At 32.9% G+C, this 11599-nt stretch overlaps 1 protein-coding gene across 1 annotated transcript in view; it reads right to left on the bottom strand.

Annotated features, from left to right (window-relative positions):
• Positions 1-4638: 4638 nt before the first annotated feature.
• Positions 4639-11599, bottom strand: part of chn1 (chimerin 1) — a 96563-nt gene continuing 89602 nt past the window's right edge. The window contains 5 exon segments of the mRNA NM_213000.1: positions 4639-5703; positions 6366-6471; positions 7293-7430; positions 9002-9079; positions 10665-10838. Of these exon segments, the coding sequence (NP_998165.1) occupies positions 5532-5703; positions 6366-6471; positions 7293-7430; positions 9002-9079; positions 10665-10838 (668 nt within the window). The 3' untranslated portion in view covers positions 4639-5531.

Genomic DNA, 11599 nt, shown 5'->3' with positions numbered 1-11599 from the left:
CTCAGATCTGTGTCTTCAGATTAGACTTCAGTCTGTGGACATTTCTCAGATCATTTTCATTACTGTTTCGCTCTTCTGTCAACATAAACACGCATCGGAGAGCCGGTCTGTCAACATGGAGAGTTTAGAGCTTTGTAAACATGCATGTTAGTGGGCATTAAAGAGTATTTAACTGGGGAACATTTGTACTTATGCAAAATATTATATAACGATTTATGTTATACAATGAAGGATTCTCAGAACTTTGTACATTTTATTTTATTATTCATTTATTAACGACAATAATTTTTATGCATATATATATATATATATATATATATATATATATATATATATATATATATATATATATATATATGCATAATATATAAAAAAGAAAATGAATAAATGAAATAGTATTTTATATACATATATATACACACACATATTTATATATATATATATATATATATATATATATATATTTACACACATACACACACATATATATATATATATATATATATATATATATATATAAATATATAAACATACACACACACACATATACATTATATATATATATATATATATATATATATATATATATATATATATATATATATATATATATATATATATATAAAATACTATTTCATTTATTCATTTTATTTTTTTCAGCTCAGTTCCACAGGGTTTGCCACAGTGGAATGCACCGTCAATTTATCTAGCATATGTTTTACGCAGTGGATGCCCTTCCAACCACAAGCCACTATTGGGAAACACCCATACACTTTTGTATGAAACCCACGCCAACAAGGGGAGAACATGCAAACTCCACACAGAAATGGAACACAGCCGAAGCTCGAACCAGCAACCTTCTTGCGGTGGGGCGATTGTGCTACCCACTGTGCCACTGTTACAGCCATATAATACTATTTATTATTATTAAATAAGGCGACGCAGTGTTGCAGTAGTGATGCCGCCTCACCGCAAGAAGGTCGCTGGTTCGAGCTTCAGCTGGGTCAGTTGGCTTTTCTGTGTGGAGTTTGCATGTTCTCCCCGCGTTCACGTGGGTTTCAACCAACTTCCACATCATTGCTGATCTACAGCCATATAGCTGTGCTACTCCAGTGATATTGCTCATATAGGCAGAATTATGTATTAGTATTACGTAATTTGAAAGTTTTATAAGCAGAAAATGTTTAATGCAAAATGTATTGGGTTTATGTTGATGTGTTATTTAACGTCATTTCAACAGACAAACAAATTAAATACATTTTATGTTGAATGTTGGATCTACAACATCAACTAAAAATCAACATCAATTCAAAGTTTACCAGGTCATCCAATTGCGTCGATTTTTTTACATAGTTTTGAATGCCGTGCACAACGTTGATTCAACATTACTTTATTTTGACGTCAATTTTAAGTTGAAATAATTTCTGTTTGCTATCTGGAATGTATTTTAACTGCGTGTGTGTGTGTATGTATATATATATATATATATATATATATATATATATATATATATATATATATATATATATATATATATATATATATATATATATAGTTTAAGTCAGAATTATTAATTCTTTATTTTTTTTTCTTTTTAAAATATTTTCCAAATGATGTTGAACAGATCAAGGAAATTTTCACAGTATGTCTGATAATATTTTTTCTTCTGGAGAAAGTCTTGTTTGTTTTATTTCGGCTAGAATAAAAGCAGTATTTAATTTTTTAAACATTATTTTAGGGATAAAATTATTAGCCCTTTTAAGCTATTTTTGTTTGCAATAGACTACAGAACAAACCATCCTTATACAATAACTTGCCTAATTCCCCTAACCTGCCAAGTTAACCTAATTACCCTAGTTAAGCCTTTAAATGTCACTTTAAGCTGTATAGAAGTGTCTTGAAGAATATCTAGTCTAATGTTGTTTACTGTCATCATGATAAAGATAAAATAAATCAGTTATTAGAGATGAGTTATTAAAACTATTATGATTAGAAATGTGTTGAAGAAATCTGCTCTCTGTTAAAAAGAAATTGGGGAAAAAATAGACAAGGGGGCTCACAATGCCAACTTCAACTGTATGTGTGAATTCTTTTTTACATTTTCACTAAAATTATATTTAGATTGAATATATTTAATCGATAAAAATGTATACAGCAAATGTAAAAACATTTTATCAAGGTTTGTCAAGCTTCATGCAATTGTCCTAATACACCTCTGATGGCTATTCCATGCTTACCTGTCCAAAAAAAGATGAAGATTGACGCTCTGCAGCCGAAAGAAGGGCCCCAAATATAGGAGAGACGTCAGACCTGAAACAGTCATGTGAAACATACAGAAAATCTCTGATGAGACGAACGAGGAGGTGAAATTAAAACTGACAGCATTTTAGTTCCTGCAAGGCACAGCCATTCAGCACCACGCAAATCTCCTCTGAAGCTATTTGCATGTACATCCAGCAATTAAAAACTGTCTGTAAATGGACGAGGGGCCGCCGCAGGACCCCTGATGTCTGTGTTCATCAAGCTGACTGAGACAGACCCGCAGGCTCAGAGCTCATCAGATCCTCCCTCACTCCACATATTACGCACATCATCTGCTGACACACAAAAAAAGAAGAAGAAAAAAAAAAGCTAATGTTTACAGTCATGCAGCTCCGACCATCAGGAGCACAAACAATAAGGCTGGACAGTCTGAAATAATGAAGCTCTTTTCAATTTGCTGTTAAAAAGATCAGTAGGAATGTCTGCTCATTGTTTGTTCAGGACAACCAATTATACAATGTTAGTGATTTTTGTAAGTTACAGTATTTAACTGTAATATTAATTTAATTTTACAATTATTTAGTGTTACTGTATTTTTAAATTGCATTGGGAAAATTGCTGTATATTTTACAGTTAAGATACTGTACACACTACTGTAAATGCATATACAGCGAGATAAATGCTGCTGTGAATGTAAATACAGTATTTTTGCTGTAATTGATTTACAGTGCGTTACCGGCAAACTGCTGCACTACAACTACACTGTTATTGATTCCTCTAAATTACACAGTAATTAGCTGTAATATGAACTGTATTTTACTGTAGGACAGTTCTAGATTATGCTACCGTACATAAAAGTTGCATTGTGAAAATTGCTGTATATTTTACTGTAAAAATACACACAACTGTAAATATACAGCAAGATAAATGGTGTAGATGTAAATACAGTAATTTTGCTGTAGTTGATTTACCGTACTTTACTGGTGGACTGCTGCACTACAACTACAGTTAATCATTTTTGTAAATTACAGTATTTAGCTGTAATTTGAACTGTATTTTACTGTAAGACAGTTGTGCAGTGTCTTACTGTATTTTACTGTTGCACTGTGAAAATTTCTGTATATTTTACAGTAAAAATACACAGTACTGTAAAGTAATATATAGCAAGATAAATGGTGCGGAAGATGTAAATACAGTATTTTTGCTGTAATTAATTTCTAGTAAGTTACTGCTGGACAACAACTACACTCTTAATGATCTCTGTAAAGTACAGTAATTAGCTGTAATATGAACTGTATTTTACTGTAAGAGAGTTAGAGTATGTTACCGTATATTAAAGATGCATTGTGAAAATTGCTGTATATTTTACAGTAAAGATACCCACTACTGTAAATATACAGCAGGATAAATGGTGTAGATGTAAATACAGTAATTTTGCTGTAGTTGATTTACCGTACTTTACTGGTGAACTGCTGCACTACAAAAACACCGTTAATGATTTTTTTAAGTTGCACAGTATTTAACTGAAACATGAACTGAATTTTATTGTGGGACAGTTGTGCAGTATGTTACTGTATTTTAAAATGGCACGGTGAAATGTCTGTACATTAAATATATACATCACTTTAAATACATATACAGCAAGATATATGATGCTGTAGATGTAAACAAAGGATTTTTGCTGTAATTTATTTAAAAAATGTGACTGGCGGACTGCTGCACTACAATTCCACTGTCTATGATTTTTTTGTAAATGACACAGTATTTAACTGTAATATGAACAGAATTTTACTGTAGGACAGTTGTGCAGTACCTTAAAGTATTTTAAGGTTGCATTGTGAAAATTGCTGTATATTTTACAATAAAGATACACAGTACTTCAAATACACATACATGCCTTCAGTGGAGCGAGTTTCCACCTTTTCCTTCACCAAAGAAAAGAAGTAAAGAGTAAAAGTAAAGAGAGAGTAAAGAGGCTGAATGGAGGAGGCTCGTTCTTTATCCTCGCGCTGCAGATGCTCTGTCTAACTGTCTTCTCGCTAGTGAAGCATTAAGTTTTTACACTTCCAAAGATGCCATGTAAATAGCAAATGCGCCATGGCGGGATGCGACTGAGTCCTAAAGGGAATGGGAGATGAGACTCTGATTGGTTTAATGCAGGTTATGCTCAAAACACAGCCATAACTCATTAAGAGAATAAGCACAGCACTGTTAGACCATGCATCGGTGCGCAGAGTGTATTTTTCCATCCTTAAAATAGCAAAAGTTGATTCAGACACTCACTTAATGCTTTTGCGCAGTGCACTTTAGACTTTGTGCTTAGATCATTAAAACAGAGCCCATGAACAAGTGTTACGAATGAACAAGACTGATAGCAGCGGTACTAAAAGAACATTTTAATAAATTAACGTCTTCATGCTCAAATCAAAATACAAAAACACAGAACCAAAAAAACATCAAGCAGTCATGAGGGGGTTTCTAAAGGTCGAAATGTACATGGACTGTGAATATTCCTCCTGAATATCCGTCTACAGCAGAAGTTCATCGCTCTGGTGAGGAGATCTGACTCGAGAAAGCGGATTATTAAAAATAATAATAATAATAATAATAATAATAATTAAAAAAACTCACTGTTGGCACTTTACCTGCAGAGCCACAACCCAATCACAGACATTTATAGCAAAAAACAAACAAAACAAAACAAAATGAAATGAAAAACATGAGAGGATTGTCTAAATACACTGGAAAAAAAAGATTCATTGGATTTACTCAATTTTTTTAAGGTAAATGTTTGCAAACTATTTATATGGGTTGAATTTAAACAAGCTAATTACGTTTAACATTACTAAATTGTAATTGTTTGATAAAATCCAGCCCATGTAAGCAATCTGCAAACACTTACCTTAAATAAAAATTGAGTAAACCCAATAAATCAAGTTTTGTTTCAGTGTAAGACGTTAAATAGCGGAAGTCGACATTATTATCGGCATCTTTACATTGACGGCTCATCGGATGAAGTACCTCCAAAACTGACGATATCAAAATTCACAATTTTTTTTACGAAAAGCGGCATCGCATAATAACGCTGAATAGGCCCCGCCCACATCGCTAAACTCCACCTCCTCGGCTCCAGCGACCCCCGACAAAAATGGGGAGGAAGACATGCAAAAAATACAGAAGAGAAGCTGGAAAAAGTACAACGGTCCGAAAAAAGAAGTCTTATAATACAGCAGTCCTTCATGTTTGAGTCCAGAGTCTGAGGAACAGTGCTAGAAGAGGATATCTTCATTTTTGATGAGCAGCTCCACCACCTGCCGCTGGTAGCGGATGTCGTTTAGAGCCGTCATGGCGTCCAGGTCTGGAGCCCGCATTAAAGTCGGCCCGAAGACGATCCCGAGGTTTTCGGCGTTCATCAGGTTATCCTTCTCATTCTGAGTGACCCTGCGCACACATGTAAACACAGAGCTAAGTACACATGAAATCAAAACTAACCATATTGATTTTGTTAGCTCACATTGCTAGTTTTGTGGTGAACAATTCATCTGTGCTTGTCATTAAGACCAAAAAAAAAAACAATGTTTGCCCTTCCCATGTAAAATTGAAATCTAAAAATGCGCTTCCTGTTTGTTTTCAGTTAAATTTTCTGATTATATGTGTCTGAGGTATTGGGCGTGGCTAACATATTTAAACACGCCCTTCCAGCAGTCAGTTTCGACATCGCTATGACAATAAACATAAATGGTGAGAGGGAGGTGTCTGTTAGGTTGTAATAACTGTCTCTTAATAAAATGCCTACTTTACGGCATCCAATCAGATCACAGTAAAAAAAAAAAAAAAAGCCACGCCCACTGTTTTCTCATTTAATATTTCATTAACATTTATATTATTATAAAAGGGTAACATTTGTACCCTTTTGGCAGTGGAAACGCAAGACTGATAAAGGTGGCCTGTACTGAACCACTCATAAGTTCCACAGTTTCACTATTTCAAACATTTTACCTGGGAAATGTTTGTTAAATTAATTGTTAAAGAAACAGCTAAACACCAAAAGGACTGCAGATTGAAACAGGGAATGACGACGAGTGTCGATTGCGATTTCTGACCTTTTCAAGTGTGCCATGAGGTATCGCAGTGTTTCACAGTGAGCTGGAGGAAGCAGCTTCAGAGCTTCATGAAGAGCCTCCAGACGCTCATCTGGATCTGTCAGCTCTGACACACACACACACACACACACACACACACACACACACACACACACACACACACACACACACACACACACCACACACACACACACACATCAAAATTTAAGAGATTAATGCCCGATATACAGTTGAAGTCAGAATTATTAGCCCTCCTGTATATTTATTTCCCGTTTTCTGTTTAACAGAGAGATTTTTTCCAACACATTTCCAATCATAACAGTTTTAATAACTCATCTCTAATAACCGATTTATTTTATCTTTGCCATGATGACAGAACATTTTATTTGACTAGATATTCTTCCAGACACTTCTATACAGCTTAAAGTGACATTGAAAGGCTTAACTAGGGTAATTAGGGTAAAGTTAAGGTAATTAGGCAAGTCATTGTATAACAGTGGTTTGTTCTGGAGACAATCCAAAACTAATATTGCTTAAGGGGGCTAATAATATTTACCTTAAACTGGGTTTAAAAAAATTAAAAATTGCTTTTATTTGAGCCGAAATTAAACAAATAAGACTTTTTCCAGAAGAAAAAATATTATAGGAAATACTGTGAGAAATTCCTTATGTTGTTAAACATTACTTGGGATATATTAAAAAAAATAATAAATAAATAAATAAAAAATAAATAAAAAAAAATCACAGGAGGGCAAATATTTCTCACTTCAACAGTATATATTTAAAAAATTGTAAATAAACAAAATAATACATTATAAATAAAAAACAATTAATGAAAGTGGCAAAAGGTCAAAATAAATTTGGAACAAAAATAATAATAAAATATAACTATTAAATAATAATAAGTATATAGTGAAGGAGACTCACTGGCAGCCTGGATGAAGCGAGGATAAGCGTCGTAGGTGATGACGGGGATCGGCAGGTCCCTAAAGTACAGTTTCAGAGCTCCGCTGATCACGTTAATGTCTTCATACACGTTCACTGAGATATCGGCCTTCTCTCCATCTGAACACACACACACACACACCCCAAATGCAGAGTTCAGCTCCAACTTCCCTAAACACACCTGCCTGGAAGCTTCTAATATACCCATGCTCCGTCTCATTTATTTTTTGTGCATCCTCGCTTCTTTTCCTCGTGTAGCTCCACCCCTTCAGGATTCGAGGGAAGGACGCAAGGAGAAGATGTGAGGACAGAGGATTTGTGAAATCATATATATTAGCTGCTTTTTATTTGTACTGAAGAATACAAATTGAATGAATTAATGAGGGCAAATTAAAGAACAGGATGAACAGGCATGTGAGCAAGTGGCAATCAGATTGGTGGAGAAGGTTTTGATGACACGTGTCAAACCAAATAACGCGAGCAACAGGCGTTTCTTTAAAAATGACGCTTTTATGCCCGTTGCCTTTTGTTTTGTCCTTTGTTTAGTCGCAAGGCGTTAAACATCGACGAGCAAAAACAGTTTGGGCCTTTACGCTTTTACTGTATTTCTCATCAAGTAAATGCACCTTTGCATTTTTTAAAATTACTTTTATTTCTGAAATCTAGACTTTACTGGAACTTCTATGTTAACGAATGAATGAACGAACAAACGAACTTAATGACTGAACGAATTAATGAAAAAAATTAAGTTAATGAAGAAAAATCAACAAATGAATAAATGAACAAACAAATTAGCAAAACGAGCAAACTAAATGAATGAAAATAGAAATAAACAAACTGAAAAAACAAAACAAAAGAACAAAAATAACAACCAAATAAACGAACAAAGCAAAGAAACAAACAAAATGAAAAAACAACAAGAACACACAAGTCAAATGAACAAAACTAATGAACAAACTAAAGGATCCGCATAACAAACAAACCAATGAATGAATTAATCAATGAACGAAAATACAAAGAAAAAAATAAAGCTTAATGATCAAACAAAACAATGAATCACCAAACGAATGAATCAAGAAATAAAAAAATTCAGTTGATGAAGAAAAATGAATGAATCATAAACTAATAAATGAAAAAGCAAATTAACAAAATGACCAAACAAACGAGCAAAACTAGAAAAAAAAACAAATAAACAAACTAAAATAACAAAACAAAAGACAAAATAAACAACCAAATAAATAAACAAAACCAACAAACAAAATGTAAAAATGAACAAAAATGATCGAACGAGTTGAACAAAGGAACCAACGAATGTACGTACGTAACACGTGCTCAAACACTGTATAAACTGCAGGACGGTCCTATTTCTGTCTTTCATCTTCATATTCTGTCTCTCTGAATCTGTCCTCATGTCATCTCCATTATGAAACAGAAACGCTTCTGAATACGAACAGATGGGAGAAAATCCTCCCACAAATGTGCCACATATAAGCAGATCAGAATTATATTTCATGTTACATAAACCCACGGCTCTATATGAAAGACAAAGCGTGACCTAAAAAAGCAGCGCTGAGCTTTATTCTCCAGGATTTGTGTGTAGGCGTGTGTGTGTGTATGTGTGTGTGTGTGTGTGTGTGTATGTGTGTGTAATGGATCAGTGCTGTACATGATCACAATAAAACAGCGCTCACCTCTGTCAAACGATAACTTCACGTCTTCAATCAAGTCACTGAATCCAGAGATGCGATAGAGACCCTCCGACTGCAACCCTGTGGGACGAGACCATGAGGATTTGAAAAAGCCCTGCATTCAAGAGCTCTGAGCATTCTGCATGATAAATCAATAGATGAATAAATACCAATAAATGGATAAATATTAAAAAGAAACAAATAAATAAATATAAACAGACAAATAAAATAACTAACAAAAAGAATAATAACTGTATCAGTAAAAATGTAAGGTTGAAAAAGCAGTGCATTTAAGCAAACGTATTGTATAAACAATCACAAAAAACATTATAAATAAATATAATAAATATATAAATAAAATATAATAAATCAAAATAAATTAAATAAATCAAAATATATAAAATAAATTACGTAAAATAAATCCACACACACACAAAACCCTAAAAAAAACATTTCTTAAAAATATTATTATCTGTAATAGACTTAAAACAAATATAAGATTAAAAAAAGCTGCATTCAAGAGCTCAAAAAAATCTGCACAAAAATAATCTCTTTAAATAAATAAATAAAAAATAATAATAATTCAACATACAAAAAACCCTGATCCCCCCCAAAAAGATTTCTTACAAATATTATTAATTGTAAAACACTTAATACAAATATAATACAGAAAAAGCTGCATTTAAGAGCTTTGAAAATCCTGAAAGATAAACAAATGAAAATTAATTAAATAATTAAAACAAATAAGTGAATAAATATAAAACTATTTAAATAAATCCAAACAAAAACAAAGGCATTTCTTAAAAATATTATTATTTGTAATGCATTTAAAACAAATATAAGATTAAAAAAGCACTGCATTCGAGAGCTCAGAAAATAATCTTCACTAAATAAATAAATAAAAATTCATTAATTAAAATAAAAGAAATAAATAAATTGATCCATTATTTTTAATAAACAAATAAATCCAAACCCACAGACAAAACAAACATTTAAACAAACAAACAAACAAACAAAACATTTATAAATATTAGCCACTGGCCATTAAAATGGCCATCAAAATATCCCTGACCAAACAAACCACTAAACAATAACAAAATATACAATATTTTAAACAAATATACAATTTTTAAATTAATATACAATAAATAAACAGATAAAAAAACACTAAACAAAAAACAACACAACAAAACACACACTCTCACACACAAAAATACACAAAATAAAAAAACACAAAAAATAGAAAATAAAATAAAACTAAATAAAATACACAGACAAGAAAGCAAACAAACAAAATACCCCCCCCCCCAAAAAAAAAAAAAAAAAATAAAATAAAAAGACAAAAAAGGAATTGAATGAAACAAAGCAAAATACAAAGCATGAAAAAATCCAAAACATAAGAAATAACCAAAAAAAACAAAAAACTGACAAAATATTTAATTAAAAAAAGTAGAACATTACAACACAATATCAGCATAAAACCGGCTGTCAATATATAAGGGAAACTCAATATATCACTGATCATGCTACAAGTCCCTGACCATAACATTAGCGTTAGCTGAGCTAGCTGCTGGCATCACTGCTCAAGTCTAGAAGGGATACAGCCGAGGATAGCCACATCAGTTATTGTGACACAGTTTTGGTGAACATAAGCATGTTTTCTGACCTCGTGCTTCGATCTCTCGTATGCACATGTCCACCACCATGGGTCGTTTGGCGTTGTGGGCTTTGACCAGCGTGGTCAGATCACAGCTGTAAACCTTCTTCACGTGCTTCAGGTCCGGCTTACAGTCGTTCGGCACCATCTTTGAGCACTGCTTATGAACATTCAGCCCGCAATCTGAAAAACAACACAGAAAACACAATCAGATCAGATCAGATGCACTATAGAATTTTTCAAAGCAGTGCTGATAGCGAATTGTGTATTGTTCAAATTGACTACCCTTTGGTTATGTTGGGGGCTGTTTTTCCCCCATTGACTTCTATTATTATCACATTTTTTGATTGCAAAGCATTGACAGCATATAATCATGCATTCTATGAAGAGGTCAAATGTGTCATTGTTACTGTTGATCATCAGTCGGCAGCATTAACCTTTTAGACAGGCATGTGCAATAAAAAGCTTCAGCTTTTATATGGAGTTCAGTGGAGTAAAAGTGTATAGTGTGCATAAATATACTTACTATGTTTACTATGTTCTGAGAGCTGAGGGACTTATTTTGATTTTCTCAGACTGTACTGTATACTGTATCAAGGCAAGTATGCAGCCCCCAACATAATGAAAGGGTAGTCAATTTACCCAACATGTATTGTTGAGTTTTTGAAAAATTCCAAAGCATTTTGTCCAAAGATAAGGTTTGTCGCCAAAACAGTAGATGGAAAAAATCCCCAACAGCATACAAGGGTTAACCAAAATAGGTTAAGCCAGTGTCGATGGTCAATTGCATACAGTAATAGCTAGTTTTTTTCTACATTAAATGAATTTGACTGAATAAAGACTGGTTAAATTTTACATTCAACTATCCAACATTTTAGATAGGTTTTTTTTTTTATATAATAAGACTTAAAGGGTGATGTTTGTTATTTAAAAGCATTAAACTG

The sequence above is a fragment of the Danio rerio genome, chromosome 9 (genome assembly GCF_049306965.1).
Source record: "Danio rerio strain Tuebingen ecotype United States chromosome 9, GRCz12tu, whole genome shotgun sequence".
Classification (NCBI taxonomy): domain Eukaryota; kingdom Metazoa; phylum Chordata; class Actinopteri; order Cypriniformes; family Danionidae; genus Danio; species Danio rerio.
The sequence above is the reverse complement of the archived record's forward strand: the minus strand, read 5'-3'. Positions and strand labels throughout refer to the sequence as shown.